Source organism: Athene cunicularia (genome assembly GCF_003259725.1).
Source record: "Athene cunicularia isolate RWA chromosome 4 unlocalized genomic scaffold, athCun1 chr4_part2, whole genome shotgun sequence".
Lineage (NCBI taxonomy): Eukaryota > Metazoa > Chordata > Aves > Strigiformes > Strigidae > Athene > Athene cunicularia.
Window position 1 is genome coordinate 7,911,691 of NW_020799099.1, and position 22,330 is coordinate 7,934,020.

Here is a 22,330-nt window from a genome sequence, read left to right on the forward strand (position 1 = left end):
CCAGATAGGCAATATGGCCTGTGATTTGACATCCAGAAAGTTAATGCCATTGCATGTGTCTCAACATTGTGGGTAGCTGGCTGGCTGGCTCTACTGCTGCAGATTAAAACCTGGGGATCAACATGCAGCAAAAGCTCTCCTGTGCATGAGTAAGAGGGTCCCACAAATACAATGATGGGTTGCATCCACCCTGACACATAAGCACAGGCAAGCAACATGTACCTATATACATGTAAGTCTATACATAAATAGAAATATGTATTTGCACACATATTTGTGTGTGCATGCATGTATTCGTGTATGTGTATCTATTAAAACTTTGGGTCACAAGATACAAGGAATGGCAGACTGAATAATCTCAGAGAAAAATGTCAGCAGAACTGCTGTGTGACCCGCCCCATGAATATGATGAGGAGAACCTGGAATTGGAAGGAGTCACTCTCTACTTCAGATCCAGAGTGCCTGTACCACACAATGCCTTCGTTGATGTCCCGCTGGGTAAAAGATGTTGTAGGTGAGGCTGCTCTTCCATCAGGCAAAAGCTGCCACGAGTCTGCTGGGCCATCTGCTGGCATTGGGACCAGAAGCACCACTTCACCTGGGAAAAGCAAAGATGAACAGCCAGGGCACAACTTGTGAGAAAACAAGGAGGAATAGATGCCTTTTCACCAACTAATGAGCAGCCAAGACAAATGTTCACCCAGTCTTAGTTTTTTTCCATCTAGTATGACTAAGAAATAGCAGGAGAGCTTCTAAAAACCACTAATGGACCTTGCAACATCCCACTGACATAGGGAAATTTTATCTTCTGTTTTGGCAAAGGGCAGATCAAGTAACTCGTGCAAGAACACAGAAGAAATACACGGTCAAGCAAAGAACACAATCTGCAACTTTAAACTCCTAAAATGTCATTCCGCTCACTGATCAGCTCATTTCACCCTTGAAATGTGCCCGTTTGATAAACTGAGCAGGAAAACAGATGCAAAGGACATGGCTCACTTTCTGGAACTCCTGTGAAGGGACAAGAGAGATACAACCAGGGTTAAAAAGCATTGCAGCAGACTATCCATCTTCCCTTCAAGGGTACAACTTAAGTATCTGTGATGGATGCACTTGACTTGCCCTTAACCAAACTTGCAGTAGTTTAGTACAGGCTCCAAAGGGGGTAAAGGCGTGAGCTGCACCTGGGCCAAGAGCTCCTCTTGAAAAACCAACAAAGGAGCAGAGTGACCCAGTGAGCATCGACAGGTATGAGCTTAGATCAACAATCATGCAATTAACAGAGGAATGGTGGGTGATTTTTCCAAGACTTGTTTATCAAGGAACAAAGAAAGTTTTAAGTATAAGGAGTCTTGTGCATACTTTTCCCACTGTATGCAATTTGACTATGAGCCAATCACTTTAGCCTAATAATAAGAGAGCCTAAGGGAACTTTCTCTGAGCTCTCTCTGCTAGGCAGTGTGGCTTGCAGGCAGGTTGCTCCTCGAGGCAAACAGACCTTTTACCAACGATGGATCGTTGGATGAGCCCACTTTGAACTCTCCTGAATTGCAGCTGGATTGCATGCCAGGCTACTCTCCCCTTGAGCAGGGACACCTCTCAAGGCTTGAGATTCCTTACCTGAGACTAAGAGATCCTTCCTTACCCAGGGCGGAGAGACCCCTTATTCGCAACAGATCCTCAGAAAGTGACTGATAGCGTGCTGGATTAATACTAATGAAATCTATGTAACTATTCCGTTAGACATAAACCACTGTCCAAGTCTGGGACTATGTTTGGACCCAGCCGCACCTAGACTCCTCTCTGAGACGGAGTATAGAAAGCAAGGGGATCCATTCTGAACCTTGTGACTCAATGGGAGATTTTCCTTACCCTTTGTATCTCTTCCATTAGGTATAAACCGTTGATCAAATCTGAGACTAAGATTGGACCTAGTTGCACCTAAGCTCCATCAGGAGTTTAGAAAGCAAGGGGGTCCACTCTGAACCTTGTGACTCTGTTACCCTTTTGTGTCTTTCATCTCTGTGTAAATCATTCTAAATTGATCCTAACTCGATTTTCCTTTGTATGTTTCTTCCATATAGTAAGTAATAGGGTGAACCTTGCCATTGAACCTTGTTAAGTCCCACTTTTACAACATCATATTAAAATAACTTTTGCCAATACCTTTGATGGTGATTCCTTAAGTGATCTAAACCACTCATCTGCAACAGTATCATAATATAGCATACTAGTTTTTTCAAGGTCAACTTTTTACTAGCTCTTTTGGGGAATTATTATGCCCAAAAGTACACTAAACTGACTTACCCAAACAGAAATCTTCAGCTGAAAATGAACTCTTGAACAGGTATAGTAAAGGACCTCTGTATTATGGGCTGTATAGAAAGTTTGTATGCCCTGGTTTGTAGCTCTTACTCCAGAGAGTATGTAGCTTTTTTTTCTAATGTCCAGCTTATTTCTGATTTTTGTATTAGAAATAGATTCTCAGCTGGACAGAAATATCACTGGCTTCATTGCAGATATGATAGAGAAGAGCAGGATAGGGGCATGTCCTACTGGTTATCAGCTTTCCTCACAGATATCTGCAAGGATTGGATTTTCATACCACTAACTGATGTTCAACAGACTTTAATAAAATTACTCAGAGAGCCAAGTGCTACCCACCAAGAGAAGGGTATCAAAACCTTAGACATCAATTTCATTTTTCCTAACAACACACATAAATTAAATTAAAACCTGACAAACAGATATAGTATCGAACTAAACGGCATATTTTTCTATTTTACAATGCAATTTACTTGTTTTGGAGTTAACGTATAATCTGTGAAAAAATGACACATTTCCCCTATTTTACTATTACTTGACTATATATAATTCAGCTGCTCTTTAAATAACTTGTTAGTTGTATATTGTGCTTCTCTTCTAGTCTTTGAAAGTATCCCTCATGGCTGCTAATTCAGAAGCCACATATATTATAAATCACTTCAACTCTCCTTAGAGCATTAATCATTCTGTTATGCAAAATATCCATCATAAGCTCTCCCACTTCATTTCCCCAAACCACACTCAAAGAGTTAGAGTAAAAAAAAAAAAATTCAGCTAGCTGAAATATCACACTTTCATTTTATCATCAAACTCTATGCTAATATTCCCCTATCAGTGTCCTATTTATATTCCCAGTCTTAAGATTTTGCTCATGGGAGTTCACCACCTTAACCTTTTGTGTAATTTCTAATGATGCCAATCACATACCCAAAGAAGTTAGGGTCTGCAAGTTGTTCATCCCTCCCAAAGTAAGAGAAGAAACAATTAGAACACATAGCTGCTTTAAGCAAGATGCATGTTATAGGTCTTATAAATTGATATTTAATGTGATCAGAAGGAACAACTCTGATGTTTTCTTGTATTGTTTATGATTACCATTTCATTTGAAACACATTTTTTTAAAATTGAAAAGCACCCGTTGATGGGTTACACACATGAATGTACAACTTGTGCACACCAGGCAATTTATTGAAATATATGGAAACTATACAGCTGCAACTTTCAGAGCTATCTAGAGGGTTCAGGCACTGTGGTCTCATTCATTTCAAGAAGCTTGTGTCACTTTTCATTGGCTTTAGAAATTTCATCCTCTAAGAATGTATGTCACATGGAGCAGCTTAGGGTATAACAATATAGAAGTGAGGGTTTTTTTCCAGATTAACAGGAGCTGTGTTGAGGCATCCTGTGTGCTGGGAGGAAAGCCAGGGAAGATACTGGTTCTACTTCTAGGGACAAAACATGACATTCAGCATAAAGAGATCCTTAGAAAGACCAACTGCTTTACGGTGCCCAATTGTACAGGGTCAAATCAAGCCCTGCAGAAGGGGGGCATCTGGACAGAGTTCTTCCTTCCCTGATTATATTCCTTTTGTTTGGTTTCAGAGTCTTGAAATAAAGGCCAAGAAGCCTTCCTTGTCCACGCACTCGTGCTACAGAAATCTAATAGCTAGTTCTAAAGTGGTTTTCTTTCCTATCAAAAAAACAAATTATGTATTTACTACAGGTATGAATATCTTTCCTATTAGATACTAAGATAAGTGGATAAGCTGTCCTTGATTGAGGACCTATTTTCTAGATTTATCTGTCTTTTTTTTTTTTTTTTCCTGTGAAATACTATTTTAGATAAAATTTTGAATATCACTGATTTCTACTGGTTATTCCTCACCTGCAGCTACAAACTCATTTGTGTTATTGCAATTAATTACAGCAGATGTAATTATGGTGATACAAATACAGGATTATAAATTTTGTTTAGGGTTAGGCAGCAGGAGACAAGCTCCTCGGGGAAAAAATCTTGTTTTCATGTAAATGCTTATTAAAAATGAGAAGACAGTCCTTCATCTGCAGAAAACTAAAGGGGGAATACAAATTAATTACTTCTCTTCTAAACTGCTAAAATAACATAATCTATGTTTCAATCGGGTACCAGCAGCTATTATGGAAACCAGCCTATCCTTACAGCAAGAGGCAAAAACCCAGCACTGATATGCTAAAGGGATCCTCTAATTTTATCTGGCTCAGCAAACTAAAAGCGATGATATCATTTCATAGATGTGCAAAACATACTATTCAAGGACATGGTTCTAGTGAAGAAAATGGTGATGCTGAGCAGGAAAATAACATTTTTCTTTTTCGTCCACACTTCCCTCCATATATGACATCTTCTCTTTTTCATCCAGTTTCCCTCAGTTTGTATCTCAGCCACAAATCCCAGTACCTTCCACACTCCTCCTTGGCATAGGTCCAGAATATACTCTATAAGCTGCTGTCCTACACATAGGGTTGCCTGTGAAAGCCATTACTCTAAGAGATGAGATCAGAGTCTCAAAAGGAATCTGGAGACAAGAATTATATATGGATGCAAACATCACCTATTTCTGTTTGAGTCACTTCTGTTAGTAGAAATTAAATCACATGTCATGGCATTTAGGGAATTCTCCAATTCTTCAAGGTAAACTTTTGCTCAGCAGTTCCTAGAGGTAGACATTATTCTATGCTCCTCTTAAACCACACATACATTGTAGAATATAATCTTTTGGCAGTGAGTAAGATTCTGCCCTCACAAGGCTGTAAATCCATCAAAATTCTACTACCACTACAGAAACATAGTTGCAGAAGTTCAGATTACTAGGCAGGACAATAGTGCTTCATTACTTCACATGCCCATTTGAATTAGAAAAAAATGAGGTTAGCAGCACCTATTAATCATAGAATTATTAGGAAATTTCCCTCAAATGCTATTTGTTGTGGGCAAAATACCATGGAAGCATCACATTTACCAAAGGTCGATGAAGAACATCCTTTTCCCCAGAAGTAACCAGAACCCTGTACTTTTATTTAGTGGATGGACACCCTGGGGCACGTGGGGTGAAAAGCAACACCCTACATCTGGTTTTTGACAACAAAACTCCAAAGATATTTACCATGTCTTGGCTGGTCTTTGATGATGGTGTAAGTTATCTCAGAGTCACGGGCACCGGGTAGCTTGGCGTGCAGAATTGTCTTGGAGATCTGCAGCATGCCTCCTTGGGGCACCCAGACCAGGGAATTTGTCACCAGCTGAGGGCTTCTGTCATTCTGTATGCAGGGGGACAGCAGCAAAAGGCTTAACTAAATGTCAGCAATGCACTGATGGAAACAGATTTTCAAGTGAAAAGGCTCAAGAAGAGTATTCTGGAATTTCTTATGCATTCAACCCTGGTTGTCTGCTTCAAGAAATGGTTGGGCATCCTTCACCTGTATCCCTTGGACCCAGTTCTCACCCTGTAGAATTGACCTTGTCCTCCAATATTTTTAAGTTCCCTTTGCTGACCTTAAACCTTCTCGAACTCAGCCTCCTTCCATAATTTAGTCTTTTACCACCATCCTCATTCTCTCCCTGCTTGACTTTTGACATGTCTTGACAGAATTTACCTCCACGGCACAGTGGAAAATTCACTACTATCAACATCTGAAAAAAATTACCCAGTCAACTATACTAGTTTGATTTGATCTACATTTTCTCTCATGTCTCCTCATTTTATTTCTAAAAATACACACAGTTCAAGGGTACTTATAGAACAACAGCTTCTTACCCATTCAGAAGTATTTGTCTGTGGCACATTCACTATCTTTACACACATCTATAACTGTTATCACCTCTCCATGAGCAAATCCAGGTTCAAGACCAACCTCATGCTTTTCTACAAGATGGGGGAAAATTGAACTTAAGGGTATGCAAATGTTAATGATGAATTTTGGCAGAAACATGAACTGTGACAGTTTTCCATCTTTTGCTTGAACAGAAGTAGTTTAACATTCAGAAATTAGGTATACAAATTTCACTTAGGAACTACTGCACCCAATCCACGTAACATTTTTTGCTATGCTAGAACATACTCATAGAAAGACTTCTTGATCAAATACATTCTCTGTGTGTGGGGACTTACAGCCATCTCTTAACCACTTTTGTAAAACTAAAGTCTGCCTGAGCATCTCTCAAAGTCTTTTGCTAATTGGTGGGGTTTTTAACCTTCAAATTATTCCTGCAGCTTTTTTTCCAAATGAGTATTTATCCAATATTCATTCAAGCTTCTTGAAATATGGATGTCAGGACTGGATGCAGTAATAATTTCACCATCATTTTCATATACTTCAGAAACACTACTCTGGCATTCAAGGATTATATTATTCCTTTTTGTCTCTAAATTACTTTGTAGGTCATGCTCTCTTATACAGGCCACCAAAAATCCCCGTAACCACTTCTATGACATGGTTCTGTTTTATAAGCCCCGTTGCTGTAAATGTGACTTCTCTTCTTGTTTTCTGCAGATTCACTTTGAAACTGGCTGCGAACTGCATAATCAGTCAAAATCCTGACTGCTCCACATAAGTGATCATCTTCCTCTTCATTTACTACTCCACATAATCATGTGTCACCCCAAGAACTGATAAATGACTCATTACTATGTTCTTCTGAATCTGCAAAAGAAACAGTAGAGACAGCTAAAAAGATGTTTGTGAAGAAGAATCACATGCAAGGATGACTTCCCATCTTCATTTTTATATGTCTGCTGCACAACTTTCACCCATTTCATCTGTACTACACTCACTTTGCACAGTGTTAGTTTTTAAATGCTGCATGATCTTAGACTGTGTCAGGTCAAGAGTTTCCCAGCACAATGGTTGCTTTATTTTATTAAAGAACAGTGGAGAAGAAAACTTAGACCTTGTGCCAGCCAAGAAAACCCTGCCAATGATAACTTTCCTCTGACCTTATTGATTTGCTCACATCATGACACATACAGGCCTAGCAAAGCATAACTCTGGAACAGGAAACAAACTAAAAAGGTCAGAAAGGTCCCTGAATTTATTGCATTAGGAGAGAAATGAGAGACTAGCCACACTTCAATGAATGCCAGTCAAAATGCACTGTTTGAAAAGTAAAGATTTCTAAGTGAATGCTAATTAAACACAAGGTTGTGATTTTGCTATAAACATGGAACCCTTCGGCTTTTGGGTAAGTAAATGATTGAATGTTCCTTCACTGGCCACATTAAACCAGTCCAGCATTTTGTAATACCATTTTCACTTGGCTCTGATGCTGCGATCCTGCTTGTTAATAAGAACACATTCATAAGACAGCTCTTTTTGCTTGGTAATCTTTTAAAAATATATTTAGCAACAAGCTATTGTCTGATCTGAGTACTCACCCTGTGTTCAGCAAAACAGCTAGAATCACATTAGATTATTTTTTTTTACTGATACCTGAGGACACAGTTAGCAAACTGTGTGAATGAATTTCCAGCACAGGAAAAGTGTTTTCAGAGAGCCTGGGGAGGCTAACATGTTCCCTGGTCCGTGCTTCAGTTACCTGTTCACAGGTAGGGCAAGATGCAGTGACTTGCAAGTATCTTGGAGACCTCCCTTAGCTGAATCTCCTCTAGAGGTCCAACACACCCATAAAATAAACATCTTCTGTTTTTTTACTGCATTACTCCTAGCCCCTCAGAAAAGAAAGGCTAGCAATGTGCAGATCACACATGGGTAGGTCTGACCTCCTCTGACTTGCAGTACATAGCCTGCGATCATATTTTCTAGGGCATGAGCTCCTTATTTCCCCTTGGAGCACCACTGGTGGTGCTCTGCCAAAAATGAAGCACCAGCAGGTCTCAAATTAACTTCACAGAAGCTGTAATTGTTAGAGAACGTCAACAAAAATATACAGCAGTGCAAATCATTATTAAGAGTGCTCAAAATAAAGGCCAGCTGTTCAGACTGCAGTATGTCAAACGAAGTGTTTGGATGGGGGCAAATAGGGAAAGCAGGCTGTTAGCAACCAAAGGGACTAAAAAAAGCACCTTGGAGAAAACAAGGCACACCTGTTGTGAAGAAACAGAACCTTCTAATTCATAATAATTGGAAGGATATGTTGTCCTTCATTTATTTTTCCACACTTCCACTGCAGTGCTGCTATGGATTAATGCCTGAGAATTATACTGTCTGAGCCCACTGAACAGGAATCCTAGAAATGCCCTTTCACACCAGGACTTACTATATAAAACCATCCAGCAGCATATTATAACAAGTTCTGAGTACTCAGATAAGTAACATGGTTAAAAAACCATATCTTGAACTCCCACACCTCCAGCCAGGGTCCTGCCAGGCTCTTCAGCAATCTCTGGATGCAAACCAAGGGAAAAAAAGTAAGTGTCTTTGCATGTGTGTCTTAACAGCACCTTTTCAGAAACAAACTCTGCCTACATTTCAGCTCCCAAGGCTACTACTCCACAAAGATGATAATTAGGATGAGGCTGGAGCTGGGTATCTGCCAGCTCTACCCTCATAGTAAAAGCTGCTCTGCTCTCACCTCTGTCACCATATTCGTTCCTCTCTGTAGCTAAGTGCTGCACAGAGAGACTTGAAAAAGTAATGAGAGACAAGGGAGCACAAAATCGGCTAATAAAAGAAACTATACTCAGCAATTCACCCTCACTGGCATTTACAAGAACCTGCTTAATCAATAGCAAATAAAAAAAAAGAAGTGTTACAAACAACACTGAGTGGTGTCCAAGCATTTTTGTAGTCCTCCTGACCTTACACAGGGCCACGTAAGTGTTCTGGGTAAAGAAGCCACATGCAGAGATGCTCTTATTCCAGGAGTCTAAACTGAGTACCAGCCTTGAAAGCAACCCCTTTTTCAATCACAGACTGATGTGTGTGTCACGTCATTAATTACTACTGCAGCTTTGGGAGCACCTGCAGGGTCCAAATGGGATCAGTCCCTCCTTGTGCTAACTACACAGACACATGTAGCGTTTGTAAACCCTACTTAAAATTTTCATGCCCAAGTTCCTGTGAAAGACATCTAATACAGCAGAGAAGAGGACAAAAGAGGTGTAATATCATCTCCTCCTAACTCCTTTTCATGGAGTGGAAGCACTCAAAGTTTGTGTAATTCTCAGATCCATACATAAAAAGACTGCAAACCGTGGACTTCTGACAGCTCTATTTTTCATTACTCTTTCACATTAACTAAGGGATAAGGACATTTTCAGCTTTTTTTTCCCTTCTGATTTATTACAATACCACAATACCAGAACTGAAATGCTTGCAAGTACTTCAGCAACTTTATTTTTTTCAAGGCTCCACCACACATACTGTATGTATTTCATGCCTTGTTTGGCTGGGATTTGTTTCATAAACAAATGGAAAAGCACCACTGTTTCTAATTTTGCTGCTGTAATCTCTATGAAATTTAATACAAAGTGTCCCTTCATGTCCAAATACAGAAGAGACTATGACCTGCAACAAAACAAGAAACAAAAGTTAAAATACTTAATAATTTCTAATTTTAGGTATCTGTGCCCTGTCCTTAGGGAAATTATCAAATGGAAAGATGCATCGAATGAGATTTCTGTGGAGTAATACTGAGTGAACAGCAGAGATCCTGATCTTAGGAGACACCACCACCATCAAAGTACCAGTGATAGACCTTACTAACCAAGTAGTTTAGTTCATGTGCAGTCCTTTTGTGTCTCCATTGCACGCCCATCAGCCTGGTAACTCGTTTGCCTATCTCATCAGCCTTCTCTGCCCACCATCCACTCATTCTCTAAATTCATTGCCCTTACCAGTGCAAAACACTCACCTGCAACTCTAGAAAATATTTTTATCAAATAACTATGGACTTTGAATTGCCAAAGCTGCACAATTTTAGCTGAACCATTCCTGTTGCAAACCAAAAATTCAGGTGACCTCCAAAACTGAATCAATCCACTACTTTCTCCTGTCTCTGACCACTGCCTGTCAGTAATGCAAAACTAGTGACACCTCAGGGACACAGTGATACTTACCCTGGCTTCTAATTTGCCTGTGAGGGTTTATGTCACAGAACATACCTGAGGAGCAATTTTAATGTGGAACAGGATGTTCTGGAAGTGGTAGCCATCGTTCACTTGCAGAAGAACTGCATCATCCCGTGTGTCAGAGCCATCATGAGTGTAACGCAGCAGTCCGCTGGCAAGGTCATCCAGGTGGAATATGTGGACGGCAGAAGCTGAGTCCCCAGGAGGTTTGATCAGCTGCCCGTGATGTGGAGGCTCTAAAACCATCAGCACAACATCCTGAGGATTGTCATTGTCTCTCACACCAAGCAACAGTTCGGTTATAGTTCCAGTTTCCCCTTTGTGGACAAGGAGGGCTTCATTTCTTAACACATATGGGGCCTGAAACACAAAAGCAGCTCTTAGGTGTTTGCTAAACCATAGAAATTTGATCATGATCAAAGACTGGAATGAAAAATGTAGGGTTGAGGAAATTAGCTCACTTCATCCCTGAAAACCTCCTATTTCTAAGCAGCAGAGAATCTCTCTGCATTTTGCCTCCCAGCAGGCAGATCTAAGAATATTTAGCAATTTAGACTGATTTAGTTATATTAAAATGAGATTCTCATGCCACAGCAAGCTTAGGAAAGGAAAAAATCTTAGGACATTTATACAGAAAGCAATTGAGTTATCAGCTAGAGCCTCTCTTCACTTTGCTGTCTGCATGGATAAGAGACAAAGGACATAGCTTTGCTTTATTACAGTCCATGGAAACTCAAATGGAAACACAGACCCATACTATTTTGGAAGGTCTACATGTTACGGGTACATTGGCAGGCCTGACTGGAATGCAAGCACCTGAGATGTTGACAATTTATGTATGTGGATAATGAGTTCAGGGTGGGTTGGGGATGGAGACACACCATACTCTCCCTGTGTATAACCTACAGCTTTGATATCTTAGACATCTTTCAGAGCACTGATTCTTGAGAATAAGACCCCCCACAACCTGTGTGCCCATGTTATCTGCAGAGAGGGGAAAAAAAGGAAACAAGCAAGAAGGCCATGGGAGAAAGAATAACCTACACAGGATACTAATAGCAGTAAGCCAAACTGAGAGGAAGAAACTTGAATTAATGTCTCTCAGTAGAAATGAGGCAATCAACTAATACTGAAGGATGTGCTTTTGCTTGTCTTGAATGGATAAAGTTCATCTCAAAGACAGCAAAACTGGGTGTCATCAGCATTTTTTTTTTTTTTCAAAAACTCCACACAGCCTTATTCATCCTAGAACAAAGATCAGCTAGAGTCCACATTTCTGCTGGTTTAAATTAGTTCTCTAGTTATTCATCATCAAGGAAGTTTAAACCTGCAGTCTCTATTGATCCCAATAAACATTATTTGCCATCAGTAATACCTTGCCTCAGGAGGGAGGTGATCCCGCAGAGACAAAGTCAAAGCCCTGGAAACATTCATCAGAGTGCTAACTGCTGCCATTTCACCTGTGTACAACTTAGCGGAGTTATTAAGGGTTGGCAGGCAAAATGCCTATTATAAACTTCAATTATGTATTCTGGAGCAGTGATTGCAGCTCTTTCTTAGGTGAATGTCCCACTGAGGTAAACAAGAGATTAGACTGAGCAAAGATTTCAGCACCAGCCAAAATCAATATACACACAACAGGATCAAAATCCACAGTTTGTCTTACACTAAAGGACAAACTAGAACACTTCTAATTTCCAGAAGTTATGGAACAACTAGTATGGACTATAATTATTAAAAGCAACAAAGTACAATTAAAAAAGAATTGTCATTTGTAACTGTGAAGCCACCACCTCTCTAGGATCCCAACATGGGAAAAAAACAAGCAGTGCAAAGTCTCAAGATTGTCAGAGAACCACATAAATGATGCATTTCAGGAAGAGTTGTTTCCTATAAGGCACACTAAATACATTAAACCAGAGACCGCCCGCAGGCCTCCAGCATGTTATGTAGCAAGCAAGACAGCAGCTCACCATGTTTTTAAGCTGTTGGCTACATTCCTACTGTGAAGCACAGAATAGCAACAGCAACTTCAGACACAAACCCCTCTGCCACTGCAACGATTAAAAGAAATGCATTTCTTAAATTACTCATTGTGAAGAAGGATGCTGAGTCAGGCTTGTAGGCAGGAAGGAGTCAGCACTAAAGGAGAGAGGATGATAGCCTGATTTCCAGTTACAGTTTTATCAAGCCATTTAATGCCCCTCTGAGGATGTAAATGAGCTTTAAGAGTAGCAGACTCTCATTTGCACTTTAAAGTCTGTTTATACTGCTAGAACATGCCAAGTAGCCACAACAACTTCAGTTCAAGTAAAGCTATCTGATCAAGCTTTCAACTGGACAGTTCAACTATGGAAAAAGCTCAGTGCAAGCTGAAAAGTCTCTTCGGAAACCTGGACCCTGTTAAAAGTGAGTCCATGGGGTGATTTCACTGCCAGCACGACCAGCAGCAAGAGGGCCGGGCAGCTCCAGCACATCCACTGCCCTAGCAGCAGCATCAGAGGAACACCCACAGCTGGAGTGAGAATCAAAGCCTACCCAGAGGGATGCGGTGATATGACCTGCTGATAGGCTGAGCTTGTCACATGTAGCTAGGCTGGGCTTGAACAGCTCTTCCCTTCTGTAGTGCTGTGCCCTCTCCCTTAATGTGTATCTCACATACCTCTTCATAGCGTGCCTTTTAGAGAGCCCACACTTGAGCAGGAGCCACAAATGTACTGCCTGTATACTATCTCTTGGGTGAGGCCCCTCCATGATAACATGCTACAGACTTTAAATAACAATAATATGAGAGACATAGACACTTCGCAGTACCATCAACTTGCCTAGAAGTGGTGAGCAGTTTAAGAGACACACTTTAAATAGCTCATGCTGATTTAATTCCCAGCTGTCCTAGAATAGAGAATTTAAGTAAATGCTCTTGACTGTTAAAGCTTCCCTACCATAGAGATCAATCATCGTTCAATTGCCCTGCAGTAAGAGACTGAACTAGACCATCTGCAGATCCAAAGTATAATTTAAACAGTAGGGACTCCCTAGCCCTCACTGATAATTGCTCTATTATTGTACAGCTACAATTCCACACACAAGCAAAATTACATGGGCCAGCTTCTTCAGTAACTTACCTCAAGTCCAGTTCTTCCACATAACTCTTGGTTGCCTCTCAACTAAGTGAGAGTTGAGACTAATTTGCCTGACCTGAACTCCAGTTCAAGTTCTGCACAGCTCCTTTGCTATCACTGCAAGAAACCAGGGTTCCAATAGTATAAAATTTGTGGATGTTTCCAAGCTTTGTTACATTACCTGTGTTGAAAATGCTTGAATGTTGACGACCTCAGGATGGGAGAAGAACTGTTGATCGCTGACCTTCAAGGAAAACTGTCCTTTCCTAAACAAGTCCCCAACAAACCAAAATATAGGATAATATAAATTAATGAAGTGCTCTTTCAGGACTTAATAATGATAAAAATAGTATATATTCAGTAAAAATTGCTAGCTTAGTGATAGAAGCTTTAGCTCAAGTTTTTTTATTTATGTTTTTATAGTGTTTGTTTCTGAAGATTCATAACAGTTACAACATGTAATAAACCACCTTTAACTAGGCAATAATATACCCTCATTTCGCTTTAACTAATGTTACCCACACAGGATGGCATCTCCAAGACAAAGTACTGATTCTAAATGTCAGCTATGCACTGCTAAAGAAAAATGTCACTTATATGGCTTTGGAATAGAAGTTCCCACTTTTTAGCATTTTTGCTTCCTATTTACTTTTCAGTAATGCCACCCAATAATATTGAACATAAAGTAGTTATGTTTCTCAAGACAAGATCCTGATATTTCACTGTGACTACCAGGCAGACAAAAAAAAAAAAAAAAAACGATGGATGAACTGGATGAAATGGATTAAATTGAAACACAGTTATTGAAAACAATGGATCTAATGGATGCCCTGATATACAGGCAGAAATTTAGAACAATTCCATGGTGATGTAAATCAAGTGTGAAATTTGGCAGAATGACTGCCTTATGGCCTGGCAGCAGGAAAAACCTGATTCCTTGCAACATGCTTGCAGTGTGAGCATTGCCAGCTACTAATCACCCCTAATTATCCCAGGACACTAACAGAGCTCACACTGCAGGCAAAGAAGTAATGGCTGAATATGGACTATGCCGCAGAGCATAGTGGTGCTATTATCTGAGCATCTTCCTGATAATATCAAGAAATTGTGATAAAAAACGGACTAATATGCCAGTTTTAAACCCACAGCAGAGTATCCTAAAGATGAGACAGACTCCTGCACTCCAAAGCACAACAGGTTTGGTAGCTGGATCTTAGTGACTTCTTATATTGTAAATAGAGAAGTTTTGCACCACATTTATACTGTGGTACAGTATATCGGTAATTTATTTAACAGCAGTGAGAAGTGTGCTTCACTGTAAGGACATTTCCAAGGAACAAGGAAATACCTGTTCTCAGGTAACATCAATTTTTTTTAAGACAAGAGCTCTGAAAAAAGTTTCAACCCAGGCACCTGGACTTCTCTTTGCTGTGCACAAAGTGGACTCTCTTCTCCTTCACATCCTGGCAGCTGAAGTGGTCGCCTTTGCTCAGCTGCACCTCTTTTCCATTCATCACCATCACTAGCCTGCCATTGGAGGGAGTGCTGTCAATATGGAACAAGAGCTGTCCTGTGTCACCAGCCAGATCATGCACACCCAGTAAGGAGAGGTCTAGGGGCTTTACCCCACCAATTCCTACTGTGAGGGTACTGTTCACGTGGAAGCTCAAAGGATGCTTGCTGCCTAAAAAGAAAGAAGGGAAAATTGCAGCCATGGGCTGGTGTTAGTATCTTGCCTGTCCCTACCATCTTTTGGATAACAGACCAGACCCTTGTAACACCCTGTTCATTACTGACCTAGGTGAGCAACCATCATCCCAAGAAGAACTGCAATCCATCCCAAACCCCACTATGATTTTGAGAGTCTTGGGCAAGTCACTTCGCATCTTGAGTTCCCCATCACAAAACTCAAAGCCAACATACACTGGCCTGCCCTGCAGACAGACTAGTAAATCTTCACTTTGAACAAAGAAAAGTAAGTACTACAGCTGGTTTAGTAAGGAATTTCCTCCAAGATATATTTTTCATTTGTTTTACATTGATAATAAATGATGCTGCAATTGGGAAGACGTGCCTCCATACCTAATTAGGTAACTTCACTTAGAAAACCATATACATGAACGTTTTCTGAAAAAAAAAAATTGGAGAAAAATAGCTGCCAACTTTTAACAGCCAACATGAAACTGCACAAAACTGAGTTCCAAAAATACCACTGAATGAACACTACTTCTGGCCTTAAAATCTACTGGAAGCCTTCCAGCTCAGCTGCTTTATCATGACAGACACTCACCTTCTTCACACTCTCTGGTCCACATGTTGCTGTAAAAACCCTGGCCACAGGCAGCAACACAAAGCTTATTCTTCAGAAACGTGGTGCTGTCACAGAGGTGGCACAGGCTGTCACTGTCACACTCCAGGCATCCAGGTGGACAAGCTGAATCGGATGGAAAGCAGAACTGCATTGAGACACTGCAGAAACAATGCAGCCACTGGTGCGCAGAGCTGTCCCCAGAGGTCAGAACAGAAACACCACGGCTATTTCTGTCTTACCTACCTGACAAAAATAATCAAGAAGAAGGGGGAAAGACTTGAGATAAAGGAGTTGTATAAGATATTCCTTCCTCATTTGATCACTGTTTCACACTGACTATAGAGAATCTGAGATGATCTTCCAAATGGAAAAAACATGGTTTTAAGTAACTGTTATACCAATTTGAAAAAAATACTCCAAATACACATTCAAGTCCTTGTTAACCCACAAATACAGCTGAAACCTTTCTAAAAATGTGGTTTTAATACCTGTTTTTTATATATAGTGTGTGCACACACATTATCAGCCATCTACACCAAATCTCACTCCTCCCAAATTAGGCACATCTAAATGCTGATGTAGACAGTTATCTAATTCTCAAGTTGACTGCATCACCTCAACAGCAAGCTTAACACAGCATCCAAGCACTTCCTCTTCACCCCAGCCTTGGAGAGAAAAAGTAGTGTACACAACACAGACTGCAACCCTGATCCCTCTCCACCACACCACCCTTGCTTTTCTTACCTGTGCACTTTCCCTGTGCATGGTCTGCATAATATCGCTTCCCACATTTGTGAACACAGTGAGCATCCAAGAGGAAAAACGGGGCTTCACAAAGGCTGCACTCATCTGGTTGGTGACACTGAAGGCAGTGTTGATCACACCCTAGAAGTCATATGTAAAGAATTCAGATCAACACTGCTTTCAACTGCTTCCTAGAACCCTGCAGGAACCACAGCTCTATTGCATGTGTGTGCTGGAGGGCAGTGAGAGATCTGAAGCTAGAGTGTGCCTTCTGAATGCAAGATGTGTGCATAAATTGGAGACAAGCAGGTAAACATGTTGGCAGCAGTGACTAGAAGTAACGCTCAAGAAGAACTCACTCTGGCATGTGTCTGATTCCTTGTAGAAAGCTGGAGGGCACTGTTCCACACAAGCTCCTTCATGGAGAACGTAACCCTCCATACACTGCAGGCAGTCGGTCCTCTGTGGACCTTTACAAGCATTACAGCTCCAGTCACACTCTGGAAGAAAAAAAAGTTAATGCAGAGCAGCTCTTTCTGGGGTGCTCACCTATACAAGTGCTTAGCACTTGGGGTCTACAAACTAGGGGAATATAAGCCCCAGGAACAAAAAGCACAGTAAAAACTGTTAAAGAGATACTGAAAAAAAAAAAAAAAAAAAAAAAAAAAAGAGAAAGTATTATTTGTACTGAGTGATATATTACAACTCAAAGATATTGGGGGGGGTGTGTGGTGTGTTTCCCCTCTTGGGCTTTAACATGTCCTAACTACATCAAATTTGAGCAGGCTTGGTTCTTGTTCAGCACTCAGACCTGCTAACACTGGCACAGTTTTGTCGCCCATAAAGCCTGACTTTATCCCATAAGTAGCAATGTTCCTTTTCTGCCAACACCAAGTTTGTTGCTCATTAGCAATTATCCACCCCGCTGCATCAGTCTCATGCTGTCAAATGACTCTGACCAAAATCAATTGAAATTGTTGTCCCTCACAGTACAAATGTCCGCCTGGAAAGACCACTAGCCAGAAACAGCTGGGTTCAGATCTGTCTTCATATGCCCTTGTACTATCTTCTCTCTGTCTTCATCAGTGTCCCAACCATACACAAGTGTCTAAAGACTACTCAGGCTGCCAACACTACTGTTTGTTTCTTGGTGGCTCTTAGAGGGTCCGTATCAGCAATTAATGACAGACACACTTGATTGATGAAACAGACAGATGGACAAAAGCAAGAAGGGGGGAGACAAGGACTCACTGAAGTGAGCTGAACTACCTCAGTCCATGCTGCATATCCAAGACAAAGCCAGGACAAGAGTCCTGACTCATTCCAATACCCTAAATACCAGATAACGTCATCTCTCTGAAGAACCACAATGTTAAGGGAACAGATGCTACTCAGTTAAGCTACGTTCAGGTACTGAGTGTGCCAGCTAGGAATGAACGCTGAACAAGTCATTTGTATTATATTCTGGTCTTAGTGGTGTTAGCTGCAATAAAGCCAAGTTATCCTCACTTATTTCCATTATGGAACACTTTCCTTGGGAGTTCTGGAAATTTTTCAAGTCATGTGTCTTAAATCACTACAAACTGTTGTTTCTGCAGCCATTCAGTGATGCAGTATTTAATAAGACAGAGAGGAGCAGTTAAGTACACAAGGTCCTATAAGCACTCTAAGAAAGATTTAGCCTGGTAAGCTCACTCGTTATTCAGCTGACCCATGACTAAATGAATTGCTGGACCTGACCCTTGAAAAGTTTGTTGGCTCACTTACTAAATCATTTACAAGAGAAGGATTTGCAACAATCTTGTTTCACTGAAAGGCTGAAGTATGTCACAGCAGACTGCTGAAAAAGTGAAAAAACCTTGAAAGTAGTCTTTTGCTGAACAACTCCCTCCCCTACGCACTTTTTAAAGCAGGCCACTGCTTTAAATACACTGCAATGTAACGGATTCTTAGCCAAGGCACTTGCAATTTTTCTTCTTTTTTCTTTAAACCAGCAATTTATTTTTCACCTCTGCAAGTCTTGCTGGAAAAATCCAGATAATACTGCTGAGCACAGCTCTCATACTGGCATTCTCCAAACAACAGGACCTTAGCTGGATCTCTGCAAGACGTACAGCCGGCAGCCGATTCACAGCTCAGGCACTGGCTGTTGCAAGCTGTGGGAAGACAAAGACAAAGAAAATAACTGTAATTGCTGATGCACCAGCCAACTGTACAAGTAAAAATGGTATTATCTTGTAGCCTCGGCTACTCCTATTGTCCTCTTTGAGAGATACCTGTGGAGACTTCAGAGTTTTTGCTTCTTATGATCCTTTTCACAGCCTCCAAAACGTAAAAAGACTCCTTCCATTTGGAACAGACTGTCTCCCCATACTGCTTCTTATTCTCCTCTGGACAGGCCAGGGTAAAACACTGACCTTGAAGTCAAATCCCCAAATAAAAGCTTTTTTTGTCTCTATTTTTCTTATTTTCTTTAAGCAACCTGCATTTCATATGATTTCAAATTTAACTCATAAATGCACAATTTTGGAGAACATAATAGACTACTGCAATCCAGTTAGCAAACCTTGGTGGGACCAAAGGCCCATTTAATTTCACTTAATGTTTCCACCTTTTTATCTGCACAGAGTGTGAAACTTTGGAGCTGTAGGGAGCAAATAAAGATGTCAGGAAAAAATAATTCAGGTATTTACTGAATCTAGGATCAAAGTCTAGAGGTTCAGAATATTTCAACTCATGTCTTTGATGTCCAGGGTCTAAACATCTCAGGAGGCTGCACTAAGAGCCAAGTGTACTCAGTGCTGAAGTGCATAAGACTGAATAGCAATGTGCTATGAAAAACCAAAAAATATTTCCTAACCCTTTGCCTATGCACTGAAAAGCTTGCTCTGATTCTGGTGAGATGAAAATTTACAAAAATAATATGCAGAAAACTCATGGAGGGTCACATGTCTGCTTTATATAAACAACTAACTGCCCTGCTAGTGAGTACAATGATGGCGTATGCAAAAGGGACTGCTATATTTCCAGGCAACTACCCCTGAGTGTTGCTAAATCCATATGGAGTCAGAATCTTTGACCAACCTCAATTCTGTACTTATGATAAATCAGAAAAAAAGTTCTGAAAACATAGCCCCGTGCAGGGGTCAACCTCCATTTAAACAATTTTCATTACTTCTAAGTTGTAGTTTTTCAGCAGCCTGAGAGAGTTTTTATCTACCTGGCTTATCAGCTGTACTTCACTTGAAAAGGCACAAGTAACACTTGGAATGACAAAAATCCAATGCACCAACTCACTTTGACTTGGGCCTCCTGCCACAAGGATTACATACACTTCTTAAAAAGCCAATTGCAATAAGGAGATTACTGTAGTTGAATTTGCTTGCAAAAATCTATTTGCATTTGAGCTACTGAACCAAATTCAGGAAAGGTGCAGTCCTCAGGAACATTCCAGTTCTACCATTATGTCCTGAGGGAGGAGCTATCAGTAGGAAAGTTTTCATTAGAAAAGGGCATTTTAATCAGGAAGGGAGATATTCTGGTGTAGTTAGCAATAAGAGAATCCATACTGCAGGAGATAACAGTGAATATCTCGTAGAGTTTGTAGGAAACTAGCCAGGACAGTAAGAATCCCATGATTTGTTTTTTCAATTAATATTTTTTATTAAATTCCTTTTTTCATTATTATTAAATTGCCTTTTTTTTTCTGTCAGTGGAAGAATGGTAAAAAGTCTTCCACCTATTTTTTTGAACTTATGCAAGGTGTCTCCATTTCTGCTGCTAAGATGGAAATAATAGTTTCAGGAGAACCATATATTTCAACAAAAGGGAGGTAAAGTTGACAGCCATATCAGCTTCCTCCTATAGGACCTCATCAGTAAAGAAATTGTGTCTAGATAGGATGACACTGATACCTATAATCAAGTGCAGTGCAACAGAGTTATTTTATCATAAATCAGGATAATTTAAATCAGGGGTATGCAGGATTTAACAAATCTGAGTGTTCAGGTTCACAGCAACGAAAACAGTTACACATTCACTCATTTTTAGGTTGTGTGTATTATAGTGGGTCAATTCAAGCAGGAGTTTTTCATATTTTTTGTCTCTGGGCCATATCATTTTGCATTTTGGAACATCAAGCCCAATAATTCTGTGAGGAATAACCCAACCGATGTCAGAGCCAGAGTGAACACAGAATAATAAAGCTTAAGAGAAGCCCTGAGTGATTCATAATGGGATAGCAGGACTAGGATAAAACATTACTGGACTTAACACCAGATCAATCGCATCAGATCATTAGGAGGTAAAAATATCACAGCTCAAGTCAGGGGCTGGTGCCTACCAAGCTGTACCTTGTTTCTACTGAGGTTTCACAGGTGGAATCACCTCTGTCAACTCACATCGAAATTTTAGTCACTTGAAATCTTTATTTTCCCGGAAAGAGGAACAGTAAGCAAAGGAGCAAGAACAGACATGTTGGTGAATACACTTTGGAAAGGAGAGATGGCTTGGAGAGAGACACTCACGTTTGCAGGTCTGCCTGTCATCCCTGTAGTATCCTGGGGAGCAGACTGGCACACACATGCTGGTGTGGGAGAGAACCAGGCTGGTGTTGCAGGAAGAGCAGGAAAAAGGACCCGCACTGGTGCAGGTTTTACATGAGGGGTGACACCCTGCACGGACAAGAAGAAGAAGTGTTTGTGTTCAAGGAAAAGTAAATCTTCGAGCAAGTTTCACAAGGTTCAGCAGAAACACTCTCAGAGACTAAGCATGGTGATACTGAATACCAGAAGTTCCTACTAAGTCTAAGAATGGTGCACAGCGCACAGGAGCAAAAACACTGCCAACTCCGCTTGTGAAAGATGGATTAAGTGGTTTATTTGTGCTCTGTGTGCCATGCACTCTAGCTCTCTCCTCTCCTTTCTCTCTCTTTTTACCCATTCCTCTTCTCTTCAACCTTCGGGATCCAGCCAAGACCTGTCTATCAGAGAAGATCAGAATAGGGCAAGAATATACTGGTACCTTCCGCTCATGCTTTCTCTGAACTATTATCAGGTCAGACCCTCCTGACCTGACATGCTTTGTCTATATAGAATCTTCCCACAGGAACCACCAAATGCTTTTCTGACAGCTCTGCACCTCCCTGAAGTTTTACACCCACCCCTTCAGCAAGAGTTGCACAGCTGCTACCTGCTGCAAAAAGCAACGCTGAGAATAGTCAATCTCTATGTGGCCTCTCTTTCACTCATTACTTTGTAGGCCTCCATCATATTTCCTCTCTCTTAAGGTCTCCTGGTCTTCAGGTTGAAGCACTGTGGTCTGAAAAGTTGCTCACTGTACAGAAGCCTTTCATTCCCCTGCTGCCCCTCACTTCTGAGATGGGCAGAAGTGCTCACAGCACACAGCTCCTTTAGACAGTGCCAGAATGAATTGTTCTATTTCACTTTCCTTTTGTACTATCATTTAACATTTGATTTGGTTTTTTTCAACGTTACTCAACACTGGGATGCCATTTTCACAGGCTGATTGATCATTACTTCAAGGTCACAGTGAGGATGCCATCATTTTGCGTGTGAGGTTAGAACTGGGTATCCCTGTGTGTACCATTATATCTGCCAATACCAAACTTACACCTCTTGCTTTACTGCCCAAATAGTCTTACAAGATCCTTCTGCAATTCTTCATAGCCAGTAATCCCACTGACTGCCTCGAGTAAGGAAGTACATTACCATCTTTTTCTTTCCCTGCATTTTTGAAGAGAT

General features: G+C 40.7%; 1 protein-coding gene across 1 annotated transcript in view; it reads right to left on the bottom strand.

Moving 5' to 3' along the window:
• FRAS1 (Fraser extracellular matrix complex subunit 1) overlaps positions 1-22,330 on the bottom strand; it is a 173,025-nt gene that overhangs the window by 46,006 nt on the left and 104,689 nt on the right. The window contains exons 21-30 of the mRNA XM_026847900.1: positions 21,095-21,241; positions 18,578-18,724; positions 16,928-17,068; positions 16,569-16,709; positions 15,804-15,947; positions 14,927-15,197; positions 13,695-13,779; positions 10,425-10,751; positions 5,469-5,622; positions 420-598 (exon numbers count right to left, since the gene is read on the bottom strand). Coding sequence (XP_026703701.1) covers positions 420-598; positions 5,469-5,622; positions 10,425-10,751; positions 13,695-13,779; positions 14,927-15,197; positions 15,804-15,947; positions 16,569-16,709; positions 16,928-17,068; positions 18,578-18,724; positions 21,095-21,241 — 1,736 coding nt within the window. The remainder of the gene's footprint in view (positions 1-419; positions 599-5,468; positions 5,623-10,424; positions 10,752-13,694; positions 13,780-14,926; positions 15,198-15,803; positions 15,948-16,568; positions 16,710-16,927; positions 17,069-18,577; positions 18,725-21,094; positions 21,242-22,330) is intronic.